We start from the raw sequence: 18,574 nt of genomic DNA, 5'->3' as shown, positions 1-18,574 counted from the left end.
ACACAGAGGAACACATGAAGGAGGGGGCTGATGGGCGGCAGCTTTATGACCAGGTAGTGATTTAGCCTGAAAGCTTGGAAAGCGGAGAGTCCAGGCAGTCCTAGGCAGTCCCGCCCCCGGGGGCACAAAGCCCCAAGCGCAGGCTCTCCCTTCAGCAGCAGCTTCAGGAATGTGGCCTCTCATTTAGGAGAGGGCAGAGGGTCTACTGCAAGCCAGTGCCCTTTTGATTCCAGCTGGGCAAACAGAGCCTGGGGAATGGAGGTGAGGTCATCAGGTTTCCCAGAGGCTGGGGTAGAACAAGACAAAGGACTGTTGGACCTGGGAGCCTGGGGACCTCGCTCTCAAAAGTTCATTACCTGATCCAGCTCCAGCTCCAGAGAAGCCTCATGACCACAAGGATGAAAAGGGCACACTGTTCCTGGTCGCTAAAGGAACAACCCTTCCCCCCCAGTCTCCTTTCCAGGATTTAGAGAAACAAGGACCTGAACAAACAGTTACTATAACACTTGGGCAAAATCTATCTCCTAAACGCGAGATCAACTTCTTTCCACAAGTCAGAAAAAAACAAAAACAAAAACCAAAAACCTCTTCAATAAACCTGGCAAAAATATCCCTTTTCTGCTCCGTTGGGGGAAAAGTAAACCTGACAATAGATATGTGAGGGAGAGGTGGACAGAGGGAGAGGTGGACAGAGGGAGAGGTGGACAGAGGGAGGTGCAGCCCCCCCCCCCCCCCGCCCCCCAAGGATGAGAAACTCCAAAACCAAAACAAGCCAGGTAAGGGGACCTTGCAGGCTGCTGCTGTTGAGAGCCTGGTAGCTTCATCAGTCAAATGGGGCTACACAGTCTCTCAGGCTTGACAGACCAAAGGGTAAATAAAGTGCCTAGCAGGATAGCTGCTGTGCTCAATATGGAGACCAGCCTGCCTCTCACAGACTGAGCGCTTCCCAACACTCCACAAGGGCCCAGTCATTCACTGAAACCCCGTGTAGCTGCTCTTCTGCCCAGGGACAGCCACAGATTACTATCCTGGTAGTGAGGTCTGGCCACCAAGCTGGGTTGGGGAAGCTGGATATCCTGGTAGTGAGATCTGGCCACCAAGCTGGGTTGGAGAAAGCTGGATATCCTAGTAGTAAGATCTGGCCACCAAGCTGGGTTGGGGAAGCTGGATATCCTAGTAGTGAGATCTGGCCACCAAGCTGGGTTGGGGAAGCTGGATATCCTAGTAGTGAGATCTGGCCACCAAGCTGGGTTGGGGAAGCTGGAAGAGAAAAGTTAAGCAGGAATACCGGTGGAGGGGAGGCAACCCTCAGAAAAACAGGTTTCTCCCAAAGAATAAAAACAAGCCCCACCCCAGGCAGGAATGGCTCCATTCAGAAGGGACCCAGAGGGCCTGAAACCCCCCAGGGAGTTTCTCTTGAAGGTGGGGTGGGGCAGAGAGCAAAGACAGACCAGTCAGAGGAAGAAAGTTTCACACCTCATGAAAGGCCCCACAGAGAGCCCCTACCGATACTCAGACCTGGGGGCTGACCCAGAAACTCCACTCATGTGGGAGCTAAGAAACCATTCAAGGCCAGGGCAAATGTGCTTGCCATTACGAGAACACGTATACAAGTGCCTACTGTGTACCAGGCTACCCACACCCAGGCCTTGCCAGCTTTCAGTTTGGCAAAACCTGCCCATCCTGCTTGTTGGGACAAATTCCTGGGCAGGCCGCACGGCCTGTAGGTAAGACATGTGAGGGTTACAGAATGGCAACCCATTTGTGCCTTCCTCCGAAACAGTAACACCAAGGTGTGTTAGCAAGGGGGGCCGGGCTCCCTCCACCCCCCCCGGTTTTCAGGACATCGGAGTGCCCGTGTCCAGGCCGCTTCTGCTCTGGTATAAGCTCTTCGGGCAAAACCAGGGACAAGTGAAGTCAGAGGAGGAGGAGGAGAACATCGGCCTTCCCCTCAGGGGCAGGGGCCAGGGGAGGGGATGGGGAGGAGGACTTGGAGAGCAACTCACCTAAAGGGGTCTCTGGAGGTGAAGTAAGCCGGGACAGACAAGTAACTCCCCATCTTCTTCCCACACCAGATAAACAGGCTCAGCTGCAAGCCCGTCTGGGAGTGCCTCAGGCTGGCTGCAGACGGCCACCATGACAGGCGGGGTTCCCGGCACCTCGGCGTGGAGCCGGCCGCCCGGTGCTCACCTCTGCCTCCGGAGCAGCAGGAGAGAGAGGACCCCAGGCCCCCGGCTCCCGGGCAGATTCCCGCAGGGGCACATGGCTGGTGCGTCTCCTCCCTAGTGCTCGGGAGCCCCGTGGCCCCTGCGGGCTGCGGGAGAAGCACCTCTCTCCAGCGGCTGTAGACACACAGGCATTCGGGGGAAGAGGCCGGGGACTGGCTGAAAAGGAGAGGCTGCTGTCAAGTTGGTCCCGTCCTGCGGTCCCACCCACCCCGGAGGAGGGAGGGAGGAAGAGGAGGGGCCCGGGCCGAAGCGAGGTGTGTGGTTGGAGCAGCTGTTAGGAAACAGACCTCGCAGCAAGGGGTGGAGCCCGGGCGGCAGCGAGGCTGCGGGCGGGCGCCGGAGACAATGACTGGGGCCGGCCGAGCGGCCACCGCACAGCCCAGGGCCACCGCACAGCCCAGGGCGGGACGGCGCGGGAGGGCCGACACATCCGACTCCATATGTCCCCAGCCTGAAGAGCTGCCCACCGAACTAACACCGCCGAGACGTGAAAAGCCCCGGATGTCAGCCAGCTAAGGCAGAGCTACACCCCCAGGAGGTGGGGGGGCTCTCCAGGAGAGGAGGCCGCTCCCTAGAAGCATCTTCAGCTCTGGGCTGCTGGTCTCTTGTTCTCTCCTGGGGTTGGGACTCCCCATCCACCTACTCCCTCTGCCTGGTCTGGGGACAGCCTCAAGAAGCTGGTCACTTCCCCACTGGGGCGGGGCTGTGCTGCGGACAAGGAAACAGGGCCCAGAGGATGCATTCTCTGAGATGGGATTATCCCCACGTGTATCTAGTGAAGTGACAGGAGATGAGGTGACTCGCTGACGGCCAAAAGCCAATCAGTGGGGAGGCTGGGCTACCCAGCTTCCTTCTGACTGTGTCCCCTCACTCATTCCCATAAGCCATCCACTGAGCCCAGTAGGCACAGGTGTTTCTTCCAGTGTGTCTGGACTAATTAGAGCCACCTGAGAATGGGAACCCTCAATCACAGTGGTCTGTGAGGAACTGTCTTGACTGATGACTGACGTGGGAGGGCCCATCAGGTGAGTCTGGGCTATATAAGAAAGCTAGCAGAGGGCCAGGTATGGTCGCCTACACTTTTTGTGTGTGTGTGTGTTGGGGGCAGTTTGAGACAGGGTTTCTCCGTGTAGTTTTGGTGCCTGTCCTGGATCTCACTCTGTAGCCCAGGCTGGCCTCGAACTCACAGAGATCTGCCTGGCTCTGCCTCCAAGTGCTGGGATTAAAAGCATGCACCACCACCGCCCGGCTCATTCTTTATTTCTTAAAAATTACCTAGCTTGGCGGTGGTGGCGCACACCTTGAATCCCAGCACACAGGAGACAGAGGCAGGTGGATCTCTGAGTTTCCAGGTTAGCCTGGTCTACATAGCAAGTTCCAGGACACCCAGGGCTACACAGAGAAACCCTGTCTTGGGAAACCAAAACAACAACAAAAAAGCCTTTGTATAGCATACATGTTACACCCACTGAACAGATGACAAAACCAAGGTTCTGAGGGAGTTATTGCCAGCTCGAAAACAGACATCTTGTCAGTAGTGAGGATGGATCTCAACCCCCAGTAAGAATCTACAGCAGGGGGTCAGAGCACTTTCTGTAAGGGGCTAGAGGTCAAATAGGTTCTACAGGTTATAGAGACCCTGCCCCAGCTTCTCAATATTCAACACCACAGCATCCGCAGTAAAATCTAAACAAACAGATGTGGCCATGTTTCAATAAAACTTTATTTGTGGATACTGATATTTGAATTTTGTATAATTTTCCAGTGTTGTAAAATAGTCCTTGGCTTTCTTGTTTGTTTACCCCCTCAACCATTTAAAAATGTAAAAATCAAAGGCAGTACAGAAACATGGTTAAATACATGGCTTTGAGTGCTGGGTGTGGTATCCTAGCAGGGACAGGTGGATCTCTCTGAGTTTGAAGCCAGACTGGTTGTCATAGAGAGTTCCAGGCCAGCCAGGCTGAATAGCGAGACCCTGTCTCCAAAATACAATACAATACAAAAGGTTCTGGCATCTATTCAGCATCTTCATCTGGATGCTGAATTCAGGTTTGTCTGTCTCCCACTGCAGACCACACTCCAGCTCTGGAAGCAGTGGAGGAGAGCAAGCCCTGGATGGGCACTCAGCCGGCACCTCAAATTGCTCGCAACACTGTGTGTGAACGACGTTTAATCCACTATTTGGTAGTGCTGTAGCCCACCCCCTCTTCTTTACAGAGGAAGGAACTGAGGTACAGAGAGGTTAAGTTGCTGACCTGAAGTTATCTAACTGAACGACCAGGAAGGGAAACCAGGATTCGAACCTAAGCTAGATAGTAAAGGCTGTGCTCTACCATGCTGTGCTGAGGAGTGAAGCCTGGACCCAGAGTCAGACTGTCTGGGTTTGAATGCAACAATGCACTCCCTCCCTTACGCCCTTGGCATTGAGTCTGGAACACATTGAGAGTTGATAAATGTTAGCTGGTAATATCATTAAGACTACTGTTCAACTGCTGCGCTAGCTATGTGGCCTTTAGCAAGCCCCTGCCTCTGTCTAGGCTTTGGGTTAGGTCTCTAAAGAGCTTCCAGCTTCAGCATTTTTCATTCCTATGAGGTGCTGGTGGGCTCCCTGTTTTCCTTGGGTCTCAAGTTGAGATTAAATCTCTTGAGCCAGCCTTGAAGGAATCAGGATCTTGGCTGGGGGCCACACAAGAGCCACAGGGGAGTGAGATGGAGTGGAAGGGAGGTATCACACAGGACAGACACTGAGGACTGCGGCAGGCTGGCCTGCTGGAAGCTCTTTTCCTCACAGCTACAGAGCCCAGATGGACTACGCTCCCCTGTAATTCAATCGGGCAAGGGGGGAGCCCCTATTTAAATCTGGAACTAGCATCCAATTGCATCCTTTGATTTCCCTCTGATGAACGGAGTGTAGACGGAAGAAAAGGCAAGACATAGAGGCCGAGGCCACGGAGCCCCTGAGCATAACTCCTTTTGACATTTCACACGGCTCTGCGCTCCAGTGGCCGCGGGCTGCAGTGAGTCGGTGTCTAGGAATGCAGGCAGGAGGCTGCAGGCCTTCTCCTCTTCCCTCTCTCCTCACAAAGGATTTGGTGGGTGGATGAGTGGGGAACTAATAAGAGGATTTCTCAGTGCCATGTGAGTGCCTCCCCAATGGAAGTGCAGCAGCCGGCTCCCCAAGCTCTGGGCTGCAGCGGAAGCCCCTCCCAGGTGGAATCTATCTGACCCCCATAAATCTGGCTTTCAGGAGGTGCCTTTAAAGGATGGATCACCAGATGTAGGGAATGGCTGGCTACTCAGATGCTGGCTACTCAGACAGTGTGATTTCCTTCAGGCCAACGTCAAAGGGTCCAAACCCCTCAGAACCAGGAGGTGAAAAGTCACACTGTGTGTGTTGAGGGGCGGTGTGTGTGTGTGTGTGTGTGTGTGTGTGTGTGTGTGTGTGTTACACTTTCCCCTCTGCCCCAGGAAAGAGAGCTGCTCTGACAGGTCCAAGGAGCAGCTGGGAGGGATCCAACAGTTACAGATGCCCAACGCAACTACAAGGACCCTGGGACTCGGATAAAACGCAAGATGGTGCTAAGCTCCTGCACATTTCACGATCTGGAAACGGATTGCCCAGAACCAGCGGAGACTCCAAGGTGCCTGCATTTGGGACAGGCTGAGGAACAGCTTTCAGATCTGAGAGCCCCAAGTGATCATCCTGGTGAGGTGTGGTAAATGGACGAAACACCCCAACCTCTGCCTGGACGAGAGCTCTAGACAAATGGCCTGAAGCTCAGGGACCTGTGTTTGCTGCATGAGGCCCTCTGTTGGTGAGGAGGACTCGAAGCAGGGAGAGGATGCAGCTTGCTTCCTTTCTTTACACCATGCTGGAGACTACTACTTGAGCACACTGGGCAAACATTCCACCACTATATATATATATATATCTTTTTCTTTTTTAAAGAAAAATTTAAATTTTGAAATAGGATCTCATAATGTTGTCAGGCCAGTCTTGAACTTGTGATCCTCCTGTCTCAGCCTCCCTAGTAGCTACAGGCATACATATTACGGCTGTCTGGGGACCTGCCTCTTAATTTTTGCTGCTAAACACAGCCATCCCTCTGAGCAGACCATCTCTCTGGTCCCTGTTCCTCCAAGCTCCAGCTTGCTTTCTAGACTTTGGAAGCACCTAGAACACTTGGCGCATGCCCCAGTAGTTTTATGTCAACTTGACACAAGCTAAAGTTATCTTAGAGAAGGGAACTTTAATTAAGAAATTAACTCCATACGCCTTTAATCCCAGCACTCAGGAGGCAGAGTCTCCGAATTCCAAGGCCAGCCTGGTCTACCTTGAGTCAGTTCCAGGACAGCTAAGCCAGGGCTACACAGGGAAACCCTCTCTCAAAAAAACCCAAACCCAAAACCAAAGAAGAAAGGAAAAGAAAAAAGAAAGACAAAAAATGCCTCCATAATACAGTACTGTACACAAGCCTGTAAGGCATTTCCCTGATTAGTGATTGATGGGGAGGGCACAGCCCATTGTGGGTGGGGCCACCCTTCGGCTGGTGGTCCTGGGTTCTATAAGAAAGCAGGCTGAACAAACCACGAGGAACAAGCCCGTAAGCATTACCCTTCCAAGACATCTGCATCAGCTCCTGCCTCCAGGATCCTGCCTTGTTTGAAGTCCTGTCCTGACTTCCTTCGATGATGAACTACAATGTAGAAGTGTAAGGCAAATAAACCCTTCCTCCCCAGCAACAGAAACCCTAACTAGGACACCAGAGGACTCCCCTACATGCTTATCCATTTCACTTTCGGATAGTGCGACAAGAAGCAGGGATGAGGGAACACGTGCTTTCTGCCATTTACACACTGTTTCACCTTCTTAGAATTCCTTAGCACAAACCGCTCACACACACACCCCACACACACTATCATCCCACCAAAAAGCCTGGCAGGAACACCACACCAGGACCTGAGGCTGTCACTTTAATTCCTCCACCAGACAGGCTGCCCTGACCACTACTGGCTTCAGCTGTCCCCAAACCTCTGTTCTTAGCTCCTTCCACAGCCTCCTGTGCCTTTACCCGGCAGCTTCCTCTTTTCCTCTCACCCAACTATGATGGAGCACTCATTCTCCTCTAGGAAGGGTTTCCTCGACGTATCTTTACACCCACCACACAGAAGCATGGTTCTGTGGCCATGTGTGGCCACTATTCTGCCATATTAGACTACCTGAGGGTAGGTGCCAGGTACTAGGTTTTGGCACAACACAAGCCTAGCCGTGTGCTCAGTAAATATGACTCGACTCTCAGTGTGAGTGACCACAGTCCTAGAGGATGGACGATGAGGTATTTTCAGCTCACAAAGGATTTCCGTCCCTCACAAACGCTGGGGCAGGGCAAGCTGGCTCAGAGATGTCAGGAAACCCACAACGTTCACATGAATGGACGTACAGGACTGAGGTAAAAGTAGTGTCTGCCCATCTTAAATCTCAAGGCCTTTCTCCTACACAGACCCAATCAAAGATTTGGGAATCCTGCCTCTGGAACCCAGGACCTGCACTGATACACGTGCTGGGTCCCGTTTTCCAGCCCCTCCCCCACATTTGTACTGCGAGGGTACAAAGAAAGTATCAAACTCCTGGGAAACCCACAGAGACTTTCATGACCACCAAGTCCCTGAGAACTGGAAATATCAACTTCCTGCAGAGCCTAAGCAGTTGGCTCCTCTCCCAGGTGTTCACTGCCCACCTGTCCATCATCTGCCCAGAACTTTGGTGGAGACGATTTTTTCAATCGGTAAGTTCATAAATTTACTTTTTCCAGGATCTCTCTTTCCTTGTTTTTAAAAAAACCTGGGCCAGTTAGCCGCTTCTGTTTGTATTTTACTGCAGATCGTCATCTGGACAGGCCCGGAGGGAGCGATCATTAGCCTCTGGGTATGATCTCCAGTCTCTCTCCACAAGCCAGACAAAGAGGTGAGCTTGGTATGCACACATACATATATTGCCTGCCATTAAATTATCTTGGTGGGGGTTGCCACCTCCTTTTTACATATGAAGAAATGAAGGCTTTTCTTCACTTGAGAAAGTTGTCCAGAGTCTCGTGTATGAGAACTGACAGGGCTAGGCTTTAACTTGAGTACTGAATTCTAGGTTCAACGCACTGAAGTTGTCGCAAACAGCTATTCTGTGCTTACTTCGTGATCACAGTGGTATTTTTCAAGGTGTGGCTGAAAGAACAGCTATCTTGGAGTCCATTAGGAAAATGAAGATATCCCTGGCACCACCCGGGCACACAGCACTATAGTTTTTGAGGTTGGGGGAAAGATCTTGCATTCTACACAAAGCCTAGTAGTTCTGATCCACACTGAAGACTGAGAACACTGCTTGATTCTTTCCCAAGCGTTTCTCCCTTTGACTTTTCCTCTGACTGTCACCCTGGAAGTGGACAGGATAACCACTATCCTTCCCTCCCCGCTAATGTCAGTGTTCACACAGATGGTTCATTTTATTCCGAAGGCTGCTTGGTCACTGTCAGGGTGAGGGTTGCTTAAGCCTCGACTTACTGGGGACTTCTGCCTTCCTAGTGCTGTTATCATTCATCTGAAACTCCATGGTAGCTGTCTCTCTCTTTTTGCAATGACACTGTCTGGAAGATGAGTTTAGAAGACATGACCATTCTGTGCAAACTGGAGTTGCAGGTGTAACTCAGTGATAGAGCCCTTTTCTAGGATGCAGGAGGCCCTGGGTTCCTTCTCCAGCAGCACACGCATGCTCACACATACAAGCTCAAACAAATGCATACTGCTGACTTTGAAACCAGTTGTCACTTCTACAAGAGTCTATCACCAAGGAAGTGGGATGGTGGACCTCTGATCCAATCACAAGCGCTTCAGAACACTGTTAAGGTGGCGGAGCCAGAATATGACAGAGACACAGAAGAAAAAAATCGCTAATTTAGTCAGACATGGGATGCTGGGAGCTGTTTTGGTGATTGTGAGGGACAAGGAAACCAGAGAACTGTGCAGTGGCACAAGCCTTGCATCCCAGCACTCAGGAGACAAAGACGGAAGGATCTCTGAGTTCGAGGCCAGTCTAATCTACATAGTGAATTCCAGGACAGCCAAGGCTATGTAGAGAGACTCTGCTTCAAATTCCTGCCCCCCACCCACCCACCCAAAGAGAGAGAATTTTTTAGCATGCCTCTAGCACTACCCAGGGGGGGGGGGGTCCTAACGTTTGGTGGGGGAGAAAGAAGAAAAACATGGCAGTGGACTGCAAAGGGGAGGGGGGCTTTGATGGCTTAATACTCGATCACATTATAGACACAGGTCTTTTTGTTTGTTTTGAGACAGGGTTTCTCTGTGCAGCCCTGGCTGTCCTAGAATTCACCCTGTAGACTGAGATGGCCTCGAACTCACAGATCTGTCTGCCTCTGCCTCCCGAGTGCTGGGATTAAGGGTGTGCACCACCGCCTGGCTACTGACAGAGGTCTTACTTCATTGTCCATCTCAGAAGATAAGCTCCTGCCTGGGGGAGACTGCACAGGAGAGATGATGAGGGAGCTCATGGGAAGGACTTTATTCAAGCTCTCTAAAACACCGTTTCCCAATGCACCACTCACCTAGCACACACTCTGACACTGCTCCATTCTAGTTCGCTACGCCATAGGGCACAAAGGTAGATTAGATATGGTTCCACCCTTGGAAAACTACTTGAAGACTTCAGCTGTATGTGCAAACAAATACAACAAGGGCTCTAGCCCAGGAGGGTGAAAAAAGGCTCCTCTGATTGGTGGGGGTGGTGGACATGGGGTGGGGTTCCTCCAGAGGACGTGCTGTATCTATCAGCTGACCATAGCGGGCTGATTGCCAGGCAGACAAGAGACTTCTAGCTTGAAGGAACAACATAACCCTGAGCATATTCTTTAGCTACAACGTAGTCCACACGTAAGCAGTGACCATAGAAGGGCGGGAGTGTGTGAGTGTGTGCGTGTGTGAGTGTGTGTGTGTGTGTGTGTGTGTGTAGTGCTAGATCACTAAGGAGTAGACCTTGGCAACTGAGCAATTAAAGATACTCACAGGCAATGAAGGGTTATCAGAAGCGTTTAAGCAAGTAGAGGTTCCCAACAGCTAGGAAATAATATCTGAAACACCAAGGAGAACGCTCCTTTTCTGAGCTGTTTGAGCTCAAGTCTATAGTTAGCTGTTTTAGGTTCACATCAGGTTTGCTGGCCAAAGTGTTCACCACCAGTAGACTATGCCTTTGTCCTGAGGCTACATCTCTATGACCCTGGTCACTTTAACCACTGACATCTATCTGTATGGCTGTGAGCACTTAGAATCAGATGGTGGCCCCTCTAGATGACCATCCACTGTTGTTTTGTGATGCTAATACTAGGAAACTCAGGGGCTGGGATGTGGCTTAGTGGCGGAATGCTTGCCTAGTACCCATGGGGTCTTGGGTGGATGCCCAGTACTACAAACAAACAAACACACCACAAGAAATGGGCCAGAGAGATGCTCAGTGGTTAAGATCACTTGTGGCTCTTGTAGAGGATCTGGATTTGATTCCCAGCACACGAATGCTTGTAACTCTAGTCCCAGGAGACTTACTGCCCTCTGCAGGCACCAGGCATGTGCATGATGCACAGACATGCACGCAGACAAAACACCCATACACATATTTAGGTACATGTGTGTGTGGGTATGTATCCATGGAGTCTGGAGTCAGAACCCCCAGAACTGGAGTTACAGACAGGAACTGAACCCACATCTTCCACAAGAGCACAGTGATCTTATCCACTGAACCATTTCTCTAACCTCTATTTAAAAAAAAAAAAAAAATTAACAACAACAACAACAACAATAATAATAACAGCATAAAACCCTCATAAAACAATAGCAAAAAAATGTTTGGCTGCACAGTGGTGGCGCATGTATTTAATCCCAGCACTCGGGAGGTAGAGGCAGGCGGATCTCTGTGAGTTCGAGGCCAGCCTGGGCTACAGAATGAGTTCCGGGACAGGTTCCAAAGCTACACAGAGAAACCCTGTCTCGAAAAACCGGGAAAAAAAAAAAAGTTTGACATTTAGTGTCAAATGCTCCCTTCACGTGGATATTCTTGCTCTGATTGCACTGGGAGGAAGAAGTCCTTTTGCCATACCAACACATCTCAAGGCAATGCCAGCAGAGTCCTGAAAAGACCGGAGGCCTCCTGGTTAACAACAGCTCACAGTGTGATCTCAGCCAAGCCTTTAAACCTCTCTGTGCTTCAGTTTCTACTTTGATAAAAGGATTAAGGTAAGAAAACAACTCCACACCCATTAGGTCAATGCTAAAAGACACGTGGTACTCAGAGGCAGGCTGGCTGCTAACCACCCACAGCACTCTACAGTTGGCATCTTGGTGAATGAACCTAACCTGGGCCTGGGTTTTGGCCTTTAGGTCTAGAAACAGACGTACCTGGAGAGGTACAGACACACTTTGGTAGTTTATCAACATCACTGTCTACCTACACAATGACAAGTGATATCAGCACGCCCATGTCCCCTGCACATGTAGGACTTTGGGACTTACACTGGACATTGTGGTACCCACAATCAGAGCTCCAGCCAATCGGGATGTTGTGAGGCAGGAAGAGCAACTGAATCAAGCCTAAGAGTTTAAAACGAGCCTGGCAACACAGTAAGACCCTAGCTCAAAAAAACAAAGACTACGTGGCTAACTTGGGCATCAGAGGGCTGCTTTGTGTGCATGGACTGTAAGGGAAAGAACAGCCACAGGGTTTTTGTTTGTTTGTTTGTTTGGTTGGTTTTTCGAGACAGGGTTTCTCTGTGTAACAGCTGTAGCTGTATTGGAACTCACTCTGCAGACCAGGCTGGCCTTGAACTCACAGAGATCCACCTACCTCTGCCTCCCAGTGTTGGGATTAAAGGCGTGCGCCACCACCACCCAGCAAGATTTTTTTTTTTTACCTTGGGAAGTAGTGAATCGGCCAAACTAGCCAAGCCACTTCCAGCAACTTTATCCAGGCACATCGATGACTCTGCTTCACGGCCTTTTTACTTCTGTTTGCTGCTGGCCACTTATTTACTCATTTTTACTTTTGTTTGTGTCTTAGTTAGAGTTTCTATTCCTATAAAGAGACACCATGACCACGGCAACTCTTATAACGGAAAACATTTAATGGGGTGGCTTACAGTTTCATTATCGTCGTGGTGGGACATGGTGGCATGCAGGCAGACATAGTACTGGAGCTGAGCGTCCTACATCTTGATCCAAAGGCAACAGGAAGTAAACTGACTTACTAGGCATGGCTTGAGCATATATGAGGCCTCAAAGCCTGCCTCCACAGTGACACACTTCCTCCAAGGCCATACCTACTCCAACAAAGCCACACCTCTTAACAGTGCCACTCCCTTTGGGGGCCATTTTCTTTTAAACGACCAGTTTGTTTTATCGTTTTTTTTTTTTTTTTTTTTTTTTTTTTATGACAGTGTCTCATGTAGCCCAGTGAAGGAAGCCCTGAGTGTGTGATGTGCGGAGTGGGTACACGCTATCGACTTGAGACAAAGCCTCAGACCCATGGGAAATTGGCAAAGCCTCACTGTCCCCATCCCCTCAACGAGGCTCAGAGCAGTGGCAATTCCATCCTGTGTTCCTGTATGAATGTTGACAGTGTGTGCAGAAAATGTCCACCATAGCTTTCTCTACCCGGATGTTTATGGCCTGGAGACGGCTCCCCTGCAGAGACTACTCCCACGGAGAATAACTAAACCTGCCTCCTTGTTCATCTGTATATAACAACCCCACTTCCTTGTTCAGCTATATAGAATAACATCGCCTCTGTCCACCCCTATGTAATAAACACACGAGAGCCCAGTCCACCCTATCCTAGCTTTCCTGTACATACGTCTGTCATTTCTTCACTCCCTTGCTGCCCCAGACAGAGTTCTAGGATCCAAGCTGTGTCAGCCCACAGGCTGGCCTCAAACTCACTATGCAGCTGAGGATGACTTATTTTTATTATCAGCTCCACACAAGCTGGTGTCATCTGGGAAGAGGGAGCCTCAAGTGGTAAAATACTTGCATCAGACTGGCCTGTGGATAAGTCCGTGGGAGCATTTTCTTGATTAATGACTGATGTGGGAGGGACCACCTCTGGGCAGGTGGGTCCTGGGTTATAAAAGAAAGCGGGCTGAGCAAGCCAACCAGTACGTTCTCTGCTTCAGTTCCTGCATCCAGGTTCCAGCCCCGACTCCCCTCGGTGATGGACTGTGCTGTGGAAGTGTAAGATGAAATAAACCCTGCCTACCCAAGTGGCTTTTGGTCATGGTGTTTATGGCAGCAATATAAAGCAAACTAGAGGAATGTGCAAGGCCCCTTGCCAATGCCACGCACGAGCCAATGTCACGCACAAGCCAATGCCACGCACGAGCCAATGCCACGCACGGTATTTCCCTTGTACACCCCTCACTGTAACACTAGCAGGTAGAGCACAAGTTAGCATCTCCATCTAGGATGGAATTAACAACTGAAGTCAGAGCACGGGACACAGAAATAAGCTGGTAAGAAAACAAAACACAGAAAGTACCTGTAGTGAGCAGCCAATCGACAGCAGAACCAGGATTTGCTCCTGGAGTCTGCAGCCTTTACGACATGCTGCTGCTCTCATATGCTGATCTTTAACTCACAGACACAAACTTCATTTTCAAGGTCCTAGAGAACTGCCATGTATTTACCATCCCCACCACAAACCAGCTACGGCATAAGTAAAAGACGCCATGCAAGTATCCCAGTTTTTCCACTCTATGTTCAACACCATCTTCAGCTAGTGCCACACTTCACAGATAAATCATTTTATTTTTGCAGTGCTTAGGACTGAACTCAGGGCCCTGTACATGCTAGGTACATATGCAGCTGGACTCATTCTTCCTCACTGCCTTTCTTCCCAGAGGTCCCGGTACCCAGGGCTTGCTCCTGCCCGGGCCATACCTATAAAGGCTGCAGGAGAGCAGGCCCTTGGGCCTTGTCACTGCTGCCCACTGTAGGATAGTTCCTTTGAAGGTAGAGGACAAAGGTTTATCCATTTTTTTTTTTTTTTTTTTTTTTTTGGGAGCTGAGGATCGAACCCAGGGCCTTGTGCTTGCTAGGCAAGTGCTCTACCACTGAGCTAAATCCCCAAGCCCAGGTTTATCTTCTTACATGACCCTACAAACAATTTCCCCAAACCCAGTGTCTGGAGCCCATTCCTCTCCGCCACCTACGGGAACCACAGTCCGCTAAGGGAAGGATGTGGGAAAGCGGAAGTGCAGGAAAGGCCGCGCTTACATCACATCTCTGGCAACTCTTTCAACGACTCTTGTTTCCTTTGCCAGCGATGTGTCCGTGGTGACACAAGGAGGCACAAAAAGCCCAGCAGCCCCTGAAGTCCCTTACCGTGAGATGTCACAAGGTATCATAAAGGAAATAATTGCACAGATGGAAAACTCCAAGAGAAGTGTCAGAGGAAACTGAAAGCTGATGGGAACTGATCAGTATCTTCGAGGGTGAGGAAGACGGGTCTCAGAGCCATCCAGGGAAAGATCTGAACTATGAGCAGAAGCTAAGTAGGCAAAAAGAGGAGGAGCTGGCATGCCAGGCCCAGGGGGCAGAATAATACAAGCCTTGTTAGCCCTGGACACACGACACTGTGGAAGAGAGTAGAGTACAGTATGTGCAGATTTTTTTTTTTCAACACCGGGGATTAACTTGGAGCCTTGTGCATGCTAGGCAAATACTCAGCCACTGAGCTGCATCCTCAACCCCTATTTTTTTTTAAATGTGTTTATGAGAGTTGGGTATATGGAAAGAATGTGTACCACATGTGTGCAGTGCCAGAGAGGACCAGCAGAGGGTGCCAGAACCCCTAGAACCGGAGGAGTTACAGACAGTTGTGAGTTACCATGTGGGTGCTGGGAACTGAACTCAGGGGACTCTGCAAGTGTTCTTAACTTCCAAGCCATCTCTCCAGTTTCCAGATTTTTTTGTTTTAAAGATTTATTTTATCTTTTTTTTTTTTTAATTTTGAGACAGGGTTTCTCTGTCTAACAGCTCTGGCTGTCCTAGAACACAACACACTATGTAGACCAGGCTGGCCTTGAACTCACAGAGATCCACCTGCCTCTGCCTCCCGAGTGCTGGGATTAAAGGTGTGCGTCACCACAGCCTGGCCTTTTTATTTTTAATTATGTCTGTGGGTATGTGCGTGTGAATACGGTGCCTGGGGAGGACGCAGATGTTAGATCCCCTGGGACTGGAGCTGCAGACAGTTGGGAGCTCCCCGTCAGACCGTTTGTGTGTCACACGCTCTAGCTGCTCTGGAGAGAATGAGTGGCTTGGGAGGTAGGAGAGTGGCGGGGCAGACTGACAGCTTGTGGTGAGTGATGGTGACAGTGTGGGATGGGCAGGGAGAAGGAGAAACAGAACTCAGCGAACACACTCCCAAAAAATATAAGCTAGGGCTAAAACTGAGAGGCCTGGGCCGGAGACAACTCAGAAGCTGAGAGCATGGCCAGCTTCTCCAGAGGACCCACGTTCAGCTCCCAGTGCCACATCAGGTGTCCCACGATCACCTTTAACTCCAACTCCAAGGGATCTAACACCTTTTTCTGGCCTCTGACGGCATCTCCACACATGTGGTACACACACACACACACACACACACACACACACACACACACAAACACAAATAATAAAAATAAACCTTGGGCCAAGCATGGTGGTGGACACCCTTAATTCCAGCACTTGGGAGGCAGAGACAACCTGGTCTACAGAGCGAGTTCCAGAACAGTCAGGGCTACATAAGGAGACAAAGTCTCAAAACTAACTAAATCTAAAAAAGGAAGAGAGAAAGAAAGAAAGAAAAGTTAACACCTTAAAAAAAAAAAAAAAAAAAAAGACAAAGCTGACGGGCTGGGTCGTGAAGAACGAGGAAGAGTTATCAAAGACTCTCCACTGGTGAGTTAGGCGGGTGATGGAGCGTGCCGTCCATCTGTTGGGGAATATTATTTTAAGGGGCGTTACTTTTGTTGATGTTGCATTTGTTTAACTCTGTGAAGCTGTGTTACTGTGCCTGTCTAGAACACCTGATGGTCTAATAAAGAGCCGAACGGCCAATAACGAGGTTGGAGAATGGGCGGGGCTGACAGGATAAAGAATTAATAGAAGGAGAAATCTGGGAGAGGAGAGATCTGGGAGCGAGAGGAGGAGGAGGACATCAGGGGTCAGCCACCCAGCTACACAACCAGTGGGAAAAGGGTCCTTTTGGGAAGCAGAAAGACCTAAATTCAAATGTCAGTCACCTCTGAGCTACAAAGGGTTATTCACCCCTGTAACACCAGGAAGATCATTCAGTCAGTCATCTTTAGCTACCTAGAAGGTTCCAGGCCTGCTGGGCATGGTGCTGCATGCCTTTAACCCCAACACTCTGGTGGCAGAAGACCAATGTCTGTGAGTTCAAGGCTAGCTTGATCCACACATAGTGAATTTCAGGCCAGCCAGAGCTACATAGTGAGACCCTCAAATTAAAAAAAAAAAAAAAGTTTCAGGCCAACCTGAGCTATAGGAGGCCTGTCTAAAAAATTTAAGTAGTTAATTTTAAAAGTGGGATGTGTAGCTTAGTGGTATGTGGATGTGTAGCATGTGTTTAGTATAAATGAGGTTCTGCGCACGTGTATACACACACACACACACACACACACACACACACACACACACACACACACACGTCACCTATATGACCCGAGGCAAGCTTTTCTTCCAGACCTTTCTGTTCGAGTGTAAAGTAGAGGTGACTGTGAGTGCTGAGTCAGAAGAGAAAGCTCTTAGTACAGCGTCTACGAATGTCCACCCCGTCCCCTCCACCTCTTCAATGCTGCCTGGACACAGTGGCAGTGGGCCTTCTCACGTCACAAAGAGCAGAGCAGGACAAGGCACACTGCCGGTCACATACGGCCACAGCCCAGGGTCTCGTGGGGAAGAGGGAGGCCCAGGTGTCTGTCCTTCCTTCCTTCCTGTCATGCAGGCCCCAGACGGCATCCAACGGCCAGCTTCGGTGACCTGCCTGCTTGTTTCCTTGGAGATACACTGGATAAACAATCTCTCCGGAGACGGCACAGCCAGCACCCACAGTGAACAGCAGGGGGCGGAGTTGCTCTACAACCTGCCACCCCGGGGCCCACAGCAGCGAGAGAGGTGACTGCAAGAACTCCTGCACTTGGGAGGGCTAGACGACTTCAAGGTTATCCGAACTAGCAGTGTGTGTGCACATTACAGAAGCAGAAGTGAGGCTAGATGACGTGCCCATGATTCAGCAATGTCAAGGCACAACAGCAGAGGCCTGGGTTCAGATCCCACACAGGCGGCTAACCGGCTGCGGGTCTTTAGCAGGTAACTCTCACTTCCCTGCTTTACTGCTATGGACATGTTTATCTGTGTATTCTGAGACGGGGTCTCACTTGGTAGCCGCGAACTCACGATCCTGATCCTACTGCCTCAGTGCTCACACGATAGGCAGAAGGGCCACACCTGGCTTGGTTCTGCCCTTTGAATTTAAGACAAGGTCTGACTGTATACATAGCTCAGCTGGCCTCAAGCTCACAGTTCCCCGGAGGCAGGCTCTCAGGTGCTGCAATTGTAGGTGCATGTGAATACTCCTAAGTGGTTATTTTTAAAGGTAAGACAAGTAATTCATCTACTGGGTTATCTCCAAGATTAAATAAGGCAATGCTTGTAAAACACTAAGCCGGCGTCTGGCATGGAATGTTAGTTAGTTTGTGGTTCCTGGAACTGGAAGTAGGATACCACACTCGATGTAGCAGATACCACAATTAATATGGCTTGGCAGTTCAGAAAGTTCCTGTGGCCAGCCCATCGGTTCCCCTACAGCTTCGGATTCTCTCGGTACCATTTCTTCACCAATCTTTCCTGAGCCACAGGCTGAGCAGAACTAATGTGCCGCCTCATGAGATGACCATGGTCTTCCATGGGCATTAGCCCTTTCCCAGAGCACAGGCCTTGTCAAACACTTCTCACAGGATATAGTTCAGTCTGTGCTCAGCGGCGTCCCGAGAAAGGAGGCAGGACACTTTCAGGGCCCCGGGAGGGGTGGATTCCTTTTGTTAATTCGGCTAGGAACCAGATCAAACAAGAGCAATTCAGATGAGGGCCATGAAAGACTCCCAGGGCAGCCTCTCCTTTCCCCAGGACCCTGCTTACAAGGCTGCCCGCCTTCGGTGAGGGTGAATCACCAGAAAATGGAGCGCCAGCTTGTGGTGATGTGGAGTTCCCAGAACTCCAAAGGCCTCAGACAGGAG

At 50.2% G+C, this 18,574-nt stretch overlaps 1 protein-coding gene across 2 annotated transcripts in view; it reads right to left on the bottom strand.

Moving 5' to 3' along the window:
* Positions 1–18,574, bottom strand: part of Limk2 (LIM domain kinase 2) — a 70,970-nt gene that overhangs the window by 30,251 nt on the left and 22,145 nt on the right. The window contains exon 1 of one of the 2 annotated variants that reach the window (XM_059275635.1): positions 2,007–2,417. The exons of the other annotated variant lie outside the window; for it this stretch is intronic. Within the exon in view, the coding sequence (XP_059131618.1) occupies positions 2,007–2,059 (53 nt within the window). The 5' untranslated portion in view covers positions 2,060–2,417. Of the gene's footprint in view, positions 1–2,006; positions 2,418–18,574 lie in introns of those variants that run through there. 2 annotated transcript variants of the gene reach the window in all.

This window comes from Peromyscus eremicus, chromosome 10 (assembly GCF_949786415.1).
Source record: "Peromyscus eremicus chromosome 10, PerEre_H2_v1, whole genome shotgun sequence".
Classification (NCBI taxonomy): domain Eukaryota; kingdom Metazoa; phylum Chordata; class Mammalia; order Rodentia; family Cricetidae; genus Peromyscus; species Peromyscus eremicus.
The sequence above is the reverse complement of the archived record's forward strand: the minus strand, read 5'-3'. Positions and strand labels throughout refer to the sequence as shown.